At 34.9% G+C, this 18,624-nt stretch overlaps 4 protein-coding genes across 5 annotated transcripts; 3 read left to right on the top strand and 1 right to left on the bottom strand.

Annotated features, from left to right (window-relative positions):
* The first annotated feature begins 25 nt into the window (after positions 1-25).
* LOC129794126 (retinol dehydrogenase 11-like) lies at positions 26-3,333 on the top strand. Its single transcript, XM_055834760.1, has 4 exons — positions 26-46; positions 1,540-1,711; positions 1,779-2,558; positions 2,621-3,333. Exons 2-4 carry the CDS (start codon positions 1,626-1,628, stop codon positions 2,724-2,726), a joined length of 972 nt encoding a protein of 323 aa, XP_055690735.1. The 5' UTR covers positions 26-46; positions 1,540-1,625; the 3' UTR covers positions 2,727-3,333.
* On the bottom strand, positions 3,075-12,808 carry LOC129794118 (zinc transporter ZIP11). 2 transcript variants are annotated; one of them, XM_055834749.1, is made up of 6 exons: positions 12,509-12,808; positions 9,285-9,448; positions 8,570-8,804; positions 8,326-8,409; positions 6,457-7,012; positions 3,075-6,269 (listed from the first exon to the last, which is right to left on the bottom strand). In XM_055834749.1, exons 2-6 carry the CDS (start codon positions 9,390-9,392, stop codon positions 6,191-6,193), a joined length of 1,062 nt encoding a protein of 353 aa, XP_055690724.1. In that variant the 5' UTR covers positions 9,393-9,448; positions 12,509-12,808; the 3' UTR covers positions 3,075-6,190. The 2 variants fall into 2 exon arrangements, with proteins under 2 accessions (XP_055690724.1, XP_055690723.1); XM_055834748.1 differs by lacking the exon at positions 12,509-12,808 and adding an exon at positions 11,312-11,574.
* Positions 12,809-13,163: 355 nt separating this feature from the next.
* Positions 13,164-14,727, top strand: LOC129794133 (dehydrogenase/reductase SDR family member 4-like). Its single transcript, XM_055834768.1, has 5 exons — positions 13,164-13,292; positions 13,356-13,502; positions 13,583-14,120; positions 14,189-14,244; positions 14,313-14,727. Coding segments are annotated over exons 1-5 (858 nt in total). The 5' UTR covers positions 13,164-13,290; the 3' UTR covers positions 14,428-14,727.
* Positions 14,728-16,507: 1,780 nt separating this feature from the next.
* LOC129794145 (dehydrogenase/reductase SDR family member 4-like) lies at positions 16,508-18,324 on the top strand. Its single transcript, XM_055834782.1, has 4 exons — positions 16,508-16,839; positions 16,903-17,305; positions 17,403-17,537; positions 18,033-18,324. The coding sequence occupies exons 1-4, from the start codon at positions 16,778-16,780 to the stop codon at positions 18,201-18,203; spliced, it is 771 nt and encodes a 256-aa protein (XP_055690757.1). The 5' UTR covers positions 16,508-16,777; the 3' UTR covers positions 18,204-18,324.
* Positions 18,325-18,624: the final 300 nt, after the last annotated feature.

Below are 18,624 nucleotides of genomic sequence, written 5' to 3'. Positions count from 1 at the left end.
TCTCGTAAATTTCGTGTGACGATCATTTTGGGATGTTTGAATGAACGTAAGGCCAACGGAAAAATTTAAAAAGTTAATTTTCGATATCGCCAAACTCGCCAAAAAGGCAATTTCTTAAATTTAACGTTTTTATTATATATTTTTTTTGTATTTTTGTAATTAAAAAAAGTTTAATTGTTACATAAATCTCTCATTGTCAATAGATATTTTAGTGCCTTTGCTAAAATACAGGCCCTGTACACGGTCCACCTTTTTTATGAAGTTGAAGAGCAAAAATGGCTCACTTTTTGTATGGGAATTTTTCGCCTTTGGTAATAAAAATCTAATTTTTTGACATTTAGAATACTGATCGCACGCTGAGAATCTGTCATTTTATAGGTTATTAGTTGTAGAATTTAATGGTACAAACGGATTTAAGATTGATGCTGTCATTAAAAAAGCGCAGTCCAACTTCATTTCGTACCTTTCGTACCAAAGAATTCCATACAAAAATTGAGTCGCGTACATGGCCTGCTAAAATAATTTCATTAAATTAAGATTAAGGAACTAAAAACCGCAATTCACCATTTTACCCCAGGGTTGGGGCAAAATGGTGAAAGTTTGGAAAATGGCCTGAAAAAGCATTTTCCCGTTTAGATAGAATATAATCTTGTGAGACAAAGTTGTAGACCGGAAAATTTGCTTTAAGATAGTTGTTATGGGGAAACTCAAATATTTCCACAGAACTCAGGAAAAATTATCTCCCAAAACTTCACTATTTTACCCCAAGTTCCCCTAGCTGTACAGATACGAAATCCTTTATTTATTATATAGATGAAAGAAAATTGTACCCAAAATTGCAGATAAAATAAATAAACTGCTAACATCCCGTTGTTTTTAATAGATATTTCACGAATGTAGGAAACGAAGAAAATTAAAAATTTATTAGTGATGACACGTGAATTGAGAAAACCTGATTCTTGACGCCAGCATAGAGCATAGTTCTCACCGTATGTTCTACTTCTAATGCATTCCCAAAAAAAGATATTTTCATATAGATAAAATTAATCAAAACATTTCTTGAAGATTGTTCAAAAGAAGTAATTTATTTGTCATAAAATATTGATTTTTCCATTGTCAGTAATTTTTTTTCTTTTGTAGATAGTAATTAGGTGTAGGTGTAGCTGTATTTACTCTTCTTTCCCCATAAATTAACAGTCACACCGTAATTTCTCCGTGCAATGTTTGCTTTTGATTTTCTTTAAGAAGTCAAGCATGGAGAATTTTTTTTTCATTAAATAAAGCCACTATAAATAGTATTTGATACACCTGTATGATACGTTAAGATCTGATATATAACAAAAATATTTCTATATATTCTGAGCTATATATAAAGGTACGAAAAGAACATAAAAGTTCGGGAACTATGCTAGTTTTAGTTAATTACATAGCTACCTACCTTTGCTTGTACACGAAAATTTGATGTAATGATTTTTCGCGGTCCAATGAATCGATTGCGATGGCGGGACTCTATTCCCACATTGCCTCTCCAATGACCAGCAGTCTGTGGTGAACTCGTGCCCGCGGCACACCAACTTCTTGCGTGGACGCAGATTCAAGACAAAAAATTAATAAAAATCGAAGAAATGGATGGGAATAATGATGTGTGGAAAGGTGTTGGAATAGCTGTGGCAGTGATTGTTTCAGTGATCCTCCTTCTTTTACTTCTCAGGTGAAAAGGAAATTCTTTTCTCAAATCTTTTTTTCTCAGTTTGTGAAGGGAAAATTATTTTTTTTAGGAAGTACCTGCAAGGGCGGAAGTTCACAAAGAACGATGTACGAATGGATGGGAAAGTTGTGATTGTAACAGGTGCAAATGTGGGGATTGGCAAAGAAACAGCCCTGGATTTGGCCAAGAGAGGCGCCAAAGTCTACTTGGCATGCCGAAATCCTCAGAGGGCTGAATCTGCACGACAAGAAATTGTTGAGAAGTCCAACAATGTGAATGTCTTCACGTTGGAACTCGACTTGGCTTCCATGGAATCCATCAGGAACTTTGTGGATAAATTCAAAGTACAGGAGCATCATTTGGATGTCCTTGTGAACAATGCTGGCTTCTATGGACCACTTGAGAGGACAAAAGATGGTTTTGAAATGCAAATTGGAGTGAATCACCTTGGGCACTTCCTCCTGACTAATCTCCTCTTGGACATACTCAAAAATTCCGCTCCTAGTCGAATTGTTGTGGTTTCCAGTGATCTGTATGCCCTTGGACGGATTAAGAAGTACGATCTAAACAGTGAGAAGTCCTACAATAAATACGCAGCTTATTGTCAGAGTAAATTGGCCAATATGCTCTTCACGAGGGTGCTAGCACGACGACTCAAGGGTAGTGGAGTAACAGTCAATTGCCTCCATCCGGGTATTGTGAAGAGCTCACTGAGACGCAATGATCGTGTTCTTGCCTGCATCATGCAACCCTTTGCCCTCTTCTACCGTAGCCCTCAAATGGGGGCACAGACATCAATTATGCTAGCTGTAGACCCAGATTTGGAGAAAGTCTCAGGAAAATACTTCAGGTGAGCCCCCTAAACAAAACTAACTCTAACTTTTCCTAACTAAAAAAAAATCCTAATTTCAGTGATTGTCGGGAGGCAACACCCTACAGAATTGGTAGAGATGATGAAATGGCCGAATGGCTTTGGACAGAAAGTGTCCGATTAGTTGGCATCCAAGAAGCACCATAAGGTGAGAAATTCAACAGAGAATTAAAAATCTCCACAACGTGCAAGTCATCGCATTAAGCATCTCTCACTCTAACAATAATTTTTGGGAGTCATTAGCAGTGATTTAGAAGAACATTCCCCGCACAACACGCAGAAAATTCAACCAAAACTCATTCTCCCGTGGTCTTCAAGGTCGTACTTATGAATTTCTGTGACGCTCACCTTTTTTTTTGCCCCACATCTCTCATTTTTTTATGATTGATTTATTAACATTAAATAGCACTGCGTATTTTAGCAATGGGCCACTTCAAGTGTTATGGAGAATTATAGCGTTTCTATGGTTCTTAGAAAATCAATACAAAACCCTCATTGAAAGACAAATAAAAAACCTCCCAGTTTATTCAAACAAATATTTCTCAGTTAAAATAATTTTCTTCTTTCTTCTTCTTGAATTTCATTCCAAAGTGGGTACTTGAGGAGCAGAAAGGAATTTAACTTATTAAATAATAAATTAATATTCACCCCACACACACACTAATTTTATTGATTCTGTGAGCAATAGTTAAAATATTATCTACTGAAAATATAAATTCACTGAAAAATTAAAAATAAAAATTCTCCATTCAAATTTGATTTATTGATTCAGAGAAATTTCCTGTAATTGCCGTATTTTCAGTGGGAAAAGCCCTTAATGAGAATTTTAGAGAAAGGTAAGGTGAAAGTTCATTAAAAACGTGTAATGGAAGCAACAGGACATGAGACAAAAAATATTAGAGCGTGACACGATGCATTAGGAACATCAAGATATAACATTATTTAATATTAGATTAGATAAGTTCAGAATTCTGAAATAAATTTAAACAGTTAATATAACTCTTAGGCATACATAAATGTTGAATCTAAAGGTGAAAGAAAGTAGAGGAATTATCCTTAATTGTGGATTTAAATTTAATAAATTTATAATTTAAAATATTTCCTTTATAAAAAAAACTTTGAACTTCAATTCCTTAAAATCCTTTTAAATAATAAAACTTTAATTTCATTTTGTCTCACTGTTGCGTAGGTTTACGAAAAACAAATAAAATTCTCATAGGAATTTATAATGATGTATTGGACAACATATTTCAGTGGTTCCCACCCTTGTACGGCCATGGTCGTTTTTAAGCATTGATTAATAAAATATTATAAAATCATTAAATATTAATCGAATGACCTCGAGACCTTACAAAAAAAATCCTTAAAAAAAGATACATATAGGTCAAAGGAATTTATTCATTTTTACTTCGTTTGACTTGAGCAGAGAAAAGAAAAAGAAACAAATCAAATAGCAAGAAAAGCATGCAGATTTTTTTTATATCTGAATCAAATTATAAATGGAAAACTTATAGAAATATTTCCCAAAAAATTCATAAGCCACGCCCAATTGTTCCTAATTTTATGTTTTTGTGCCTAAAGCATATGCATTATTGCTTCATTAATGATTAGTTTCAAATTATATATTTATTATCTTGGTGAGAATATTGTTTTTTCTTTGCTTTTTTTTTCATTTTATCAATCCTGTTCTCTGGATTTCTTCATCAACAGGTAAAAAATTTTCTTGAACATCCGCCTTATATGCAGTGCAGCACATTTTCTCTTTTTACAACAAGAAAATAAGCTATTGTAGAAAAATTCACACAACTATGAATATTACAAAAAAAAGGATCAATTGAAGCATTTAAGCCCTTTAAGCATATGCTTAATGAGCATAAAATTAGATTCAATAGAGGCGTGGTTTCCTCTTTTTGCTGTAATACTTTTGTGTATTATCATCTCCAGGGGAATATTAAAAGTATTTTCGTTTTTTCTTGAGTGTTTTATGAATCTTAAAAAAAATATTTAGAAACCTTTGATGATTTAGGGTTCTAAAAATGAATAAGCTCCTTTTGCATTGATTTTCTCAATTATTTTTTATTGAAATAAATTCAAAGATCAATTTTAAAATTTTTCTTTCCACGCAAATGATAAAATCTAATTCTCATTAGATAATAAAAAAATTATCAATTGTCGCAAAAATTCAGAATATCTTTATCTCAAAATTACCCCGTTTTACAGTATAGTAAAATATTTGATAAATTCCCACTGCATGGTTTTGGAAAATATGAAAATTCACCAATTTTCCATCGAGATAGAGAAAAGTCTCGTAGAGAGAAATTGTAGATGGATAAATTTTCCTACAAAACAGCGCAAGAACGAAGTCCTTGTATTAAGGAACCTACCTTTGGAGGAAATCAATCAAATTGCTGCCAGAAATAAGAAATTCCTCTCTAAACAAAATATTTTAACACATTCCCCATAAGTTCTCACACAAAATAAACGCCTAAATTCATGAATAATTCGAAAGCAATTCCTCTTGAGAGTGTCAAAAAAACATGAGAGTCGTGGAAAAGTGTCTAATTAGTAGCGTCACGAAATGGGGCCATAGAGAAACCCAAAAATGCTGCTGTATTTGAGCGCTTTCCATGGGCTCGGCTTCCCAAATAATGTAGCAGAGCTCTTCTATTAAGTTACGCAATAGACGCATTGTGGGGGGGTCATTGACTTTTGCACTCACTGGAAATGCAATATTTTGGGGCCACTTGTAGAAGCTAAATATTTGCTTTCTGTTGAGTACTCGAAAGTGCGATTAGTGGTGGGGTTAATGTGTGTTCGCGTACGTGAAGAATTCCATTCACAGATTCTACCTCCACTTCCACACTCTATCCACCTGTTTAGGTGGGCGGAATTTTCAAGGGCAATGCCACATGTTGAGCAAAATCTGCCAGAAATTAGGCAAGTTTGCGCGTTCAAAATAAATTCTGCAGAGATTTTTTTTACTCTAAAATAGTGCTTTTATTGTTCTCAACAATAAAAACTTATCGAGTAGATGTTTCTTTTAATTTTTACAAAATTCTTTTCATCTAACAATCATCTCTCTTTCATGCGATGTAATACTATTTAAAATGTACTTTTTAAAAAAAATCATTCTGTGTGCATTTTTTTTTACCCCAAAATATATTCCCTTTCTTCTTTTAATTTGACTGGTTAAGTAATTTAATCTCTGTCACGCAAAAATAAATTCCACTAAATAAAACAGATTTTTCTTGTTCTTTAAAGTACACACGCTGCATACAAATTATTCCTTAATTGCAATTAAAATAAAATAAAAATAAAACGGTGGATTAAAAAAAAATAACTTTCTCACTGTAAAGTTTGAGTTCCACTGAGTTGATAAAATCCTTATATAACAATATATTTTTAAAAAATAATCCACCTGACACTCGTCAGGTGTTGTGTAAAGCACTAAAATGTTTCTAACACGGAGAATAAAGGAAGGTTTTTTTTTCTTTCTTAAAAAAAGAGTTCTCCTTAAAATAAACTAATGTGAAAAATATCTAAAAAAAATCACAAGTTGTGAAAATTTTTAATTTTCCGCACTTGCCTCTTTCTGCGTCGTCAACATCTGTTCATCCTAGTCCAACATCCAGACACATCATGACCAGAAAACCAAAGATTGTGCCCCAAGTTGCAAGAAGTCCATTGCCACTGAAAGTTTTCAAAATAATTTTACAAAATTTTTTATTGAAATTGAGAAGAAATTTATTTGTTTTTCTTTTTAACTTCTTCGCGTTCTTGAACACGTTTTGACTGAGAAATGTCCTCTGAAAGCACGGAGAACGCGAAAGGGTTAATAAAAGTAGAGTAAGTAAAGGACAAATCTCAAACACCTTACCTTGCATGTGCTTCTGGCAGAATATCATCAGCCACAATGTAGATCATGGCACCAGCGGCAAAGGACAGAGCATAGGGCAGCACTGCCGATGCAATTGTCACAGCAACAGCTCCCAAAATCCCAAAAATCGGCTCAACCATCCCCGATAGTTGTCCATACCAGAAACTCTTCCACATACTAAATCCCGTGGCATGCAGCGGTAGGCTAACCGCCAGCCCTTCCGGGAAATTCTGAATCCCAATGCCAATGGCGAGATTTCGTGCCGCCTCAAATGTTGCCGACTCCGTGGTCCCAATTGCCCCAAAACTCACACCAACAGCCAAACCCTCGGGAATGTTGTGCACCGTAATTGCCACAACAAGGAGCATAATTCGCTTCCATTGTGAAATGGCACTGTGGGGATCACGCTCAGCTGCCTCAGCTGAATACGTGGTGTGTGGATCCTTCTCCACGCTGACTTTTCGCCTCCGACGCGACGATGAGCTGTGCTGTACGCTAATGCAATCCGAAAAGCTATCCATTCCAATCGCTGTGGAGTGCTCATTGATGTTTCTCACTGAAAGGGAATAATTTATTTTTTCTTTCATAGACTTGAGCCATTTCTTCCCACGGTGATAAAAAATATAATAATTTTGCATTCTTTGAAAGCTTTGTGTTGTGAATTTATTAAATTTTGCATAACCAACTCCAAAAAAAGTAAGTAGGATAAGAACGTGTTTTGTGAATTAAATGAGATTTAATTTAGACGCGGAAATTGTTGCTTCAAGCACTTTTAATGTTTTTTTTTATTCTTCATTTTAGTTTCTTTCTGCAGTCTGTCACCTTGAATTGAAAGACTTCTTTTTTTTTTACATTTTTTTTAATTATTATAAAATTGTTAATTGTATGAGATTTTCTTTTGAATATGTGAATCTCACGTGAGGAAATAATGTGGAAATTCAATTTTTTTGACGATAAAATTAAGTTTCTTTCCCATTTATTTAATTTCTTGAAGAAAAACTGTTTCAAAATTTTCTTTTAGTAATAAAGAATTAATGTTTATTCAGAAACTTTAAGGAGACGAGACATTCACAAGAGCTGGGAAAAAAAACTATGAGAAAAAGGCGGTAAAAAAGAAACCCTTTAAATTAAAAGTTACTCTTGACAACCTCTGAGCGCCTTTCTACATGTTTCAATTTGTTTTTCATCTTCGTATTGTTTCAATATCTTGTCAATTTTGTCGTCCAAATCTATGTAAATACTTTTCCATTTGTTAGCAGGAATTCCCATTTCTCTTTGTCTTAATTTAAACGTTGTGTTGTTCGCGTTGTCTTTTAATATTTTTGTCAGTAAATATGTTTGGTTTTTTAGATGTTGCCTTGTTCAGTTGTCCGTTCTTAGCTTCCACTACGTTGTTAGTTCTCTGGCGTTGTCCATTTATGTTCCACAATCCACATGTTTGTCTGCAATTTCGTGTTCTCCAACCATTGTTCCGATACGTATTTTAGTAATTTTTGTATGTTTTCGTTTTCGTGTTGTGAACTTGTCATTATAATGTGAACCCAGGCCTCAGTGACAGCTTCTAGCAAGACATAATGCAATACTTCCCATCTTCAAACATGCAAATTAAATATTGAAGATGAAAATACTTGGAAGAAATCACACGCAAAGTCCAACGACAGTTAGTTTTGCATGAATATGCAAAACATTCCGCTTATGTTTTGCTTACTAAAAGTAATATATTACAGAAAGCTGCTACAAGAGAAAGAAATTTGTATTGGGGTAAGGCACAAATTTGGGGCAATTCCAATGACGCAATATGAAAGAAAATGCATGCAGAATGATTTTTGTGTTAAAAGAATGCAAAATGAATAAAAACAGAATATTCACCATATTGTCCTCTGGCGAAATCTTGATTGCTCTGTGTGTCATCAAGAGCAATTTCAGCTTTATCTTTGCTCGAGTGTGTTAATGCTGAAAAGACAACAAACGACCACCGGCATTAGACATCAATAATTATTTATTGATAAAACATGAAATCAAATGCTTGTCCACTGTCATGGCAAAGTGTGGCTAATTGTGTTGGAGGGAATACCGTATGACGTGATTTTTTTTTCTTCACATTTAGGCTCACCTATCATCATTGACGTGCTATTGATACCCAAGTATGATATGATTTTATCAGTCCCATAGACGAATATTGACCCAAGCAAGAAACCAGCAGCTACGGGAATGAAGGCAAATTGCCCATTATCCCCGTACGTTCCTGATGCCTCCGCTAGCTCAATGGCAGGTGCAAGGAGGGACCAAAATGATGCAGCAATCATTACACCAGCTGCAAAGCCCAGGCTGACATCGAGTGATTTTCTCTGTAAATACATTGGATAATATTTACACCCGATTCCACGGCAGTATTTGCACAGTGGTTTTGCTTTTATCAAATCCACACGAGGGGCGCAAAAAATCATCCACATGATTTACTATATACAACAAAATGAGACGTAGAGAGTCATTCTTAATTGTTCTATATTTGAATGGAGCTTTTCCATTGCTTCGTTTTTTTTTCTTCTTTTACTTTCTGTATGAAGCACATTTTTCTCCCTCTGTGGAGACCTTCACATGAACAAACCACATAAGTAATAAAGTATTGAAGATTGTCGTTTTTGCGCTTCTGTTCATTTCATCTCTCTCTCTCTCTCCTTTAAAAATTCCCCCCAATAGCAGCAAAATCATCAATGTCTCAAACGCAATTCAATGAGAAATTCGCAACACACACAAAAAAAAACTACATAAATTGCTTATAAGCAATTGAGGTCAAAACATTTGATCTTCATGATTTGTTGTCACACCTGATTGCCCCGCAGGAAGATCACCATACCCGCACCAGCAGCTGTAAGTCCCCATGTAAGCAGTGTGCCCAGGAGAGCTTGAGTCACTGGCCCATAGCCTTGAATCATGGCCTGTGCGTCTGCAAATTTCTTCCGCTTCACTCGTCAAAACTTCCAGAGATTCCCTGAAAGTGAGAAGAAGCAAAAAAAATGATCCATGAACAAATTAATCATGCATTTTAATAAAACATCCATTGAATGCCAAGGGGCTAATCGCAAATCTCCATTATTTACCATAAATCACAACTCAATACAAAGTTGTAGGAAGAGTCTTGAAAGAACCCTACACAGATCTTACTCTTACGGAATAAGAAATCTTTGTCTTGAAGATAACGATGATTTTCCTCGACTTATGACCAAAATAAAAAAAAAACTAAACAGAAAACTCCAACTGATAAGTCAGGAAACCAACAAAGAAGTCATGCGATTATCAAGAGTAAAGAATTTATTCTTGAGACGTTAATTTGTGATGCCGAAGACGCATATTCAAATGTGATATCAAAAGGCAAATACGAGAAAAAATACTCATTTTTTGGGAACTTGTTTATGGATAAACACAAAAATAGGCGAATTTGCTTTATTCAGAGTCTTAGGACTTTTTCTATAGGTATGGGTACCAGAGACTCATATAATGTTTAATCCCTAGAAGCTTTGAACTAAATAAAAAAAGATTGAGGTATTAGAAAATTTTTATCAAATTAAAATTGTTTTTAAAGCAGTTTTTAAAAAGTTTTTTTTTGTCGTTCTGAAGAATTTCTAGACGAAGTATTAGAAAATTAGGCTATAAGAAAATTATTTAACTTGTTATTGAAAACGTTTTTAACTGAAATAGAAAACGAACCTTTTAAGGAATTTTAACAATTTTATTTAATTTATTCAAATCAAAAGAGAAGCATTACTGCGAAACCTAATGTTTTTAATTTAATTAAAACCTTTTAAAATTCTTTTATTAATTAAAAAATATTATTTTTTAAATTTATTTTTTAAAAGTCTAAAATTGAGTGTTCTAAAATCGTTCTATTGTCGTTCTTGAAAAGAAAAACAAAGAATTTGTTCTTCAAGAAAATAGTCAGAAATATCTCTGAAGAAACCTGGAAAAGTAATTTTCCTTCAAAAATACGATTTAAGGTAAAAACAAAATTATCAAAATCCTTTAAGATTTTTCCCGGAATACCAAAAATTTTATAACTGACGTATTGCAAAAAAAAAGAATAGATTTGTATCAAAATCTACCCCCTTTACTAGAAATAATTTTAGAGCTAAATCATAATTCAAATCATCGAGTTTACTAACCAATCAAAAGAACTTAGGATTATTTAAGTTAATTTAAACAAGAGTTTAAATTAACTTAAATTACTTAAACAAGTAGCGATTTAATTGGCAAAAAGGTTTGAGTTCTAATGCGAAAATACTTTAAGTAGATTTTAATAAGCCTTAAGAAGGTAATTGTTTTATAAGGACATTTTATTATTTAATCGTATGACAGACGATTGTATAATAAAACATAAGAATCTAGACTAATAAATGTCTGTAAATCTACCATTAACCTCCTGTTGAGAAATCCAACTGGTTTTAAATCACAATAAGAAAAACAAAACAAGCAGAAAAAAATTAAAGACTTATTAATATCTTCTTGCATTTCTAATTGGATTCGTCTAGTTGGTTTATTGTTTTGAAAAAAAAAACCAATAAGAAAATCTTTTCTGCAATTTTATTGCAACAAATAAGAAATTTCTTTTTATCTTTAAAATAATATTTAGTACTATTTAAGAAATAATTGATTTTATTTTAAATTCCCAGTAATATAATTAAAAAAAAAACACTGAATAATTTTTTCTTGAGTTAAAATTTTGCACTGGATGATAGGTATTGTTCAAAAGAAGAAAGAGTTTCCTCATTAGCACGTGTACCACCTTGTTTTTTTTCTTTCTTAATATTTCACCCATTGACGTCTTTCCAAAAAAAGAAAATAATTGTGATAAAAATACCTTATCTTATATGGAAGAAATTCCCCAACACGTCCGTGATGATTTTTCCAGATAAAACTTCCTACTTCAATGGTGTGTAGAGAAAAATTAAATTCCATTGAGTAAAAAAAGCACACTGACACACTAAAAACCCCTCGGTGATGAAGAAGGAACAACAGAAAAAGAGTTATTGAAGTGGGCAAGAAAGCCCCCTTTAGCAAGCAGCGCGCGCTTTTGTACTTCCGTCTCCGTAGAGACTCAAATGCGAATTGATGCTACTGTGCTGTGGTACCACTCAATAAATGGAGGGAGGATTTTCCAAACAGGAGGAGACAATAGTCTCTGGGTTTGTTGGAGAATCATCTCATTCATTATGGAGCGCGAGACAATAAATTCGAGGGAAATTATCACGAAATGTAATGTTGATTCTCAGCACTGACTGAATAATGAAGATTAAGACACGAGCAAAGAGCAAAAAAAAAAATAAGAACAAATAATTCTACGTGACATTTTTCTGTCGCTGACTTTGCAAATGAATTAATTATTTCGGTTGTTTCACAATTTGCACTCCATGGTGCCTCCTCCTAGCATACGGCAATCTCCCGGGCTATGTGTGTGCGAGGTGGTGATGAGGGAATTGAGAGCCCATAAATTCACACAGCTTTTGAGCATAAAGAAGATTGCTGCTGGAAATTCTGCCCAAAAACCTGAAATACGCGGTTGAGTCATCGCGAAAATTTTGCCTGGGATGCTACTGAAGAGGCTGGGAGCTGGATGAGACGTGCAGGCAGAGGATGCCAGTCAACGTGTTCCTCCGTCATCACAGAAGCACCACGACCGACAAATCTCTCGCATCCATCGTGACTTTATCGCGACGTCATCCGCCTTCATTTTTTACTTTCTCACTTCGTGTCTTCCGCGTTCTTTTTGCTGGCAATCTTCTCATACTTTCAGACACTCTCTTCCTAGCCAAGGGACCAATAATCCCAATAAATCTTCAATTAATTTTGCCAATGAATGGAAATCGCGAGAGAACTTTCTTGGGCTGACTCTGTGTTTTATGGCTCGCCGATAAGAAAATCCCCATTGAGCCACATCGGCAGTTACACAGCGGAAAAGCCTCTGGACACACCGTGGAGCGCCCACAGCAGCCGTCCGCGAGCAACAAAGCAATCAAATGGGGGAAAATTGAATGGAAAATTGCATCACAATTTGTACCTCTCTGGATTTCCAATAAACAACGGGGGCGCCTTGATGAATTCACTCTTCCAGGCACTTCCGCACTGCGCCCCTATTCACTGCCACTTGTGATTGATAGACAATTCACTTGATTGAACATTTTGTCAGCTTTTACACGCAGAAGTGACCACAATCAATTGATATTTCGCGATAATCGCGAGAATAACTTTTTTTTTCCTCCTCGCGGAATTTTTTCTCTCTCCCGTAGCTGTCAAACTTCGACTGTTTTCGACTGTTTTCGCGGAATTCGTGCATATCGATGGCAAAGTCAGCATGTTCTGTGATATTTTCATGCTCATACAATATGTGCTGGTTGTGTAGACGAAGTGTAAGCGAGAGAGACTGCTGCTTTTTCTATTTAATTTTTTTTTCCTTTTACACTAATGGGAAATTTTTTTTTCAGGAAAGTTTGATTTTTTCTTTTTATGATTGCATTTTGATGCGGCGTCGCCTCCTAAGACTAAAAAATCCCGGAAAATGCGAGAAAATCGCGAAAAGCACAAAGTATGAGCGAGATGGCGCGAAGTTTCAATAAGGCTTTCTCTCTCGCACGATTTTTCATTCGCTAGTGTAAAATATGGGATACACTAATGTTGATGTGACGTCACACCTTCGCTGGAAGTTTATACATGTGGGACACACTAACGTTGATGCGACATTTCAACAAAAACATCTCGCGCGTGAATTTTTAATTGCTTTTTTTTCCGATAAAAAATACTCAGAGAGTGTCGCGAGATTCTCTCCAATTGTACCACGAGAGTATGTGAGTATCAAGTGAGTACCTTTTCGCGATAAGCTCCACCACTTGAGATTATTCTCTCCGCAGGTTCAGAGTTCTGTGTACCCGCTTAGAATTTGCTGCCCCAAAACTTCTATCGTCTCGTTTATCTGCGGGATTTGGAACGATGAGCCAATTATTCTATGGAAAACGTCTAACTGGGAAGGTGGCAGTGGTCACAGCATCCAGTGATGGGTAAATATCGCACCAAAGATAAGAGAGTTGAGGAGGAAAATTCCCATTGATTGTGACATGGCAAATTTTGATTTTCACAGAATCGGGTTTGCAATTGCGGAAAGACTTGCCCAGGAGGGGGCAAAGGTTGTCGTGAGCAGCAGAAAGAGCCCAAATGTGGAAAAAGCCGTGGCACAGCTGAAGGCTAAAGACCTCCAGGTGTTTGGTGTAAAGTGTCACGTTGGGAATGCCGAAGACCGGAAGAACCTCTTTGCCGAGGCCGAGAAGCGTTTTGGGGGAATTGACATTCTCGTCTCCAATGCTGCAGCTAATCCGGAGATGGCAACACTCTTTGAATGCTCCGAAGCTGCATGGGAGAAAATCTTTGAGATAAACGTCAAATGCTCATTCCTGCTGACGAAGGAAGTTGTCCCGTACATGCGGAAGAGAGGTGGTGGATCCATCATCTATGTATCCTCAATTGCTGGCTTCAATCCCATGCAACTCCTTGCGGCGTATTCGGTGTCCAAGACTGCCCTTTTTGGCCTGACCAAAGCTGCTGCAATTGATGGTGCTGCCGAGGGTATTCGTGTTAATTGCGTAGCTCCCGGAGTTATTGAGACGAAATTCTCACAACCGGTAAGGCTTTATGAAAATCTTCAGAAACTCCATGGAAAATATACAATTTTCTCTGAATTTTCTTCCAGTTAATCCAAGATCCAAACTCCAAAGAAGTTGCGGAAAATCAAACACTCCTCAGACGGTAAAATATAACTTTTCTCATTGAAATTTTATTATCCAAATTCCTAACAGATTTATTTCTTTTGCCAGTATTGGACAACCACATGAGATCTCTGGGGTTGTAGCTTTCCTGGCATCTGATGATTCCAGCTACATTACAGGGGAAAACATTGTGGCAGCTGGTGGGATGCATAGCCGTCTGTAAATCTACCTCATTCGAACTGAGAAATTCCAGAAAAACGATTTTTGACTGTTTGAAATTAGTTTTTTTTTTTTACCAAAAGGGAAGGTGAAGGAGTTTTTTATTTGATTTGTTTATACGGAAATTGTAAAAGTGGGTAAAAAAAATTTATTACGTGGTGATAAGTATTTTTGAGTTTTATTACTTGATATTTCATTTATAATTTGTTAGCAATGAAAAAAAAACTATGTTGAGCTCAAAAGAAAATTGTAGAATAAATTGACCAATAAGAAGTTAAAATTAATCTTTCATTGAAGCTCCAAATCATTGATTTTCGCCTTATTCATTTTACTGTATTCATAGGAAAGCGTGGTATCAGTGCAAGGTTGTATTAAATTGATTTATCAATTTCTGTTTAAATTACAATGTATCGGGGTATTGGATCGTTAAACAAGTTGACATCTAATATGTAGGGCTGTGTTTTAATAAATTCTCAGACAACAATAGCTTCTTACTTTGTACTTTTATAATTTGAAACTAAGGGAAGATTTATTGTAACAATAATTATAAACGACTTAATACCAGTGATCAATAGAATAGGGGAGGGTGGGGCTAATAAAGTCACTTAAGGGTTTGGAAAAACCTTAAAATATCATATTTCCTAGCTAGATAGAACAAAATGATCTGAGAAAGAGTTGTAGAGCAGTAAATTTCCTAAAAAAAATGAGCTATACATTTCGCTTTATCTATTTGGGAAATATGATTTTTTGAACTTTTTCTAAACCCTTAAGTGACTTTTTTAACCCCGGTCTCCCCTACACAGAATTAATAAGATCTAAAAAAAACTTTTTAAAGATCGATGAAAAGCTAAATAAACTTTACGATTTAGATTTTATTAAGCTGGATAAAGTAGGGAAAATGGGAAAAATTTTCTCCAAAACATTCACCCTTCTATGTGTCAGATTTCACCTCTTTGATGTTTCCAGAATGTTCTAAGAATTCCCCTATAGAAAAAATTGTCCATCTCTTTTTTTCCAATGCGAAAACGTGCTTAACTTTGGAAAATCATTCTGTAGCGAGTTTTCCCAGCGGATTTCCCCTGCAAGTGCTATATCAAATGAAAGATAATTAAAAATGCTACAAAATGAGATATTTTAAAATTGGTCACGTACAATATTGGAGAAATGGGAAGCAAAAGTAAAGTTCAATGCCGGAAAATCTCGCGAGTTTTCCACCGTAGGAAAATGGTTTAAATATATATTGTTAGGCCATTAAATAGCTTTGATATGACACAAAAAGGAATTTTCTAGAATAAATAGAAATTAAGAAAAAAATCAAAACAAGTTTTCACCCGATTTGACATAAAATGTGAAAATTCGTATATTTCCCAGCGCTTTTCCGGGAAATGACCACGTTTTTCTTGAGTCTTTGACAATGCCCTATGATAATTTAAAAATTAAATTTGGTTACCTCCTTGGGGACTAACTCCTCAGATCGTGAATAACTCTCTTTAAAAGGAAATATTTTAATAAATTGCTTGAGAAAAACAGCTTTGATTTGTATTCCTACATATACATATAATTTGAAACTTAAATGAAGACATTGATACAAACTCATATCAGTAAAATTGCTTGCACATCCCATAATTTTTTTTATACAGTAGGTACCTCTCCTACTTATCGAACGGTTTACTTTACTCTTAGTTTGTTATTTATGTAAGTATTAGAAAACAGATCAGACCTTGAAACAGGCTAATACACTACTCCACTTTTTACCTACATATTTTCTATTTTTATAAAATAGGCCTAAATTAAAGTAAATAAAGTCTAGTTTGAATTAGAGCTGCGAATTTCTGTTTATTTCCATACGGTCAAATTCCATACCGGAAATATGTTAATTAGTCATTTCTTATTCAAACTTGCTCATCATTTTCTTGTTAAATAAAATTACCTATTCAGTGTTAATGTTTAACGCGCATTAATTTAATAAATTAAATTGTAACGAATGTAACGCATTGGGGTACCTGGTATATTCTCTATTGTGTAGGACGCATAGTAATAGACAGACAACATGGTATTATAATTTAGCTTTTAATTTTCATTGCTCTTCGCTGTCTCGACCTTTTCAAATCAGTCTCACACGACTCAATTGAATAGACACATAGTGAGAACATGTGCTTATATAGGTACCTTAGATAATAGATTAAAACCAATTACGATAAGTGGATGTTTTTTTTATCGGTTCAAGTCAACAAGATTCTCCTTAAGATGCACTGGATGCGCTATATAAAAGCAAGCATCGCGAAGTTGAAATTCATTATTCTATTTCTAAGGTGGACGATCAGTGATGTAAAAGAAATTTACAAATAATTTTAATGGCGCATAAAAGTGAACGTTTTGTGGGAAAAGTGGCTGTTCTAACGGCAGCAAGTGAAGGGTTGGTTTTTTTTTGTAGCTGTTTTATATGTATTTATCACAACTAATAATTTTGCTATTATAGGATCGGATTAGCAATCGCTCGAAGGCTTGGTTTGGAAAAAGCCAAAGTGGTTGTGAGTTCGAGAAACATAGATAAAGTCAATAATGCCGTGGAGCTACTTAGAAAGGAAGGAATCGATGCAATTGGTGTTCAGTGTCATGTTGCAAATGCAGAAGAAAGGAGAAACCTTCTTGAGGAAGCTGTAAAACATTACGGAGGAATTGATATTCTTGTATCCTGTGCTGGTGTTAATCCTCACTATGGGTCCATAAATGATTGCTCTGAAGCTGCTTTTAGTAAAATCTTCGACTTGAATGTTAAATGTTCTTTTCTCATTGCAAAAGAAGTTATTCCTTTTATGAAACTTCGTGGGGGAGGAGGTATTATTTTCCTATCAACTATTGTCGCTTATAAAAATGTTCATGTGAGTTTTTTGAATTTTTTTATAATAATTAAATTTTATCGCCCACAACGCTAGTAAAGAGAAAATAATAATTATTAATTTGGAATTTTTATTTAAGCAACTTTCATCTTATGGAGCATCAAAAATCTGTCTATCGGTACTAACAAAAGGATTTGCCAGTGCTCTTGCTTCTGACAATATTCGAGTTAACTGCATTGCACCTGGACCTATCGATACTAAATTTATGACCAAGGTATGAATAAAATTAGCTCGTTTACTGCCTAGTAGATAGGCCTATTAGTCGGCCCAGTAGAGCAGTGGCAAAGCAGACGGTCCCAGTGTCCGTTTGCTCTGTCCCTGGGAGGGTCGGCGGGTTCGAGGCTCGGTGGTGTTCGATTGGCTGTAATGCAGATATGAAAAAAGATCTCATTCGGTCAGGAATGCCCCCACTCGTTCCCACCAGTGCAATATTACAGCGAGAGGCAACTCTTGAACTGATATTGACTGCTCTGCACCGTTGCTTGTGATAAAAACTTATGAATGAGGAATATTCCTAACACAAGTCACAATGCAACAAAAATGCCTCTCTGAGGTTGACGTCAGGTCGGCAGCCGGTCATTAAAAATCAAAGCCAAAAATTTGTGTGTGAGAAGCCAACCCCAGTAATGGGACAAATGGCTATGTGTGTTGTTGTTTTTGTTGTTGTTTACTGCCTAATAAATTAACGTACGTTCATAAACTTATATAGATAGCTACAACGCCGGAATATAAAATTTGCTTGCAACATGATATGCCAATTAAAAGAATGGGACGTGTAGAGGAAATTGCAGGACCGGCAGCTTTCCTCTTGTCCGAAGACGCCAGCTACATCACAGGGGAAACTCTCATTGTAGCAGGAGGAATTCAAAGTCGGATTTAAACCTGAATTTTCAGCTCACATGATGGATCACAAATTGAATGACCTACAAGATTTCTCAACAAGTTTCATGATCAAGAACGAGGGTGTATGCATAATTTCAAATAAAATTGCAATAATAATTTATTAGTGTTTTAATATACCATTCATTAGGCGGACTTGAATTATATCTTTTTGATGCCATTACAGTATCTGATTCTATATGTTTGAAAAATACAATTGATTGGTTAATTAGGTTGTATTTAATTATCAATTAAAAAGCACTTTTATCATTTATTTTAATACCTGCTCCGTTACGGTAATAAGTGTTTTTACGACAAATCGTCTTTTCATTCATCCTTTAAAAAATAAATAAATTTCGACTTTAGACTCTTTAACCCTTTAGGCTATTTATTAATCTTTATAACGTCATACGCGTGTAGTG

The sequence above is a fragment of the Lutzomyia longipalpis genome, chromosome 3, assembly GCF_024334085.1.
Source record: "Lutzomyia longipalpis isolate SR_M1_2022 chromosome 3, ASM2433408v1".
NCBI classification, from domain to species: domain Eukaryota; kingdom Metazoa; phylum Arthropoda; class Insecta; order Diptera; family Psychodidae; genus Lutzomyia; species Lutzomyia longipalpis.
Note: the sequence above shows the minus strand (reverse complement) of the source record. Positions and strands in the feature narration are given on the sequence as shown.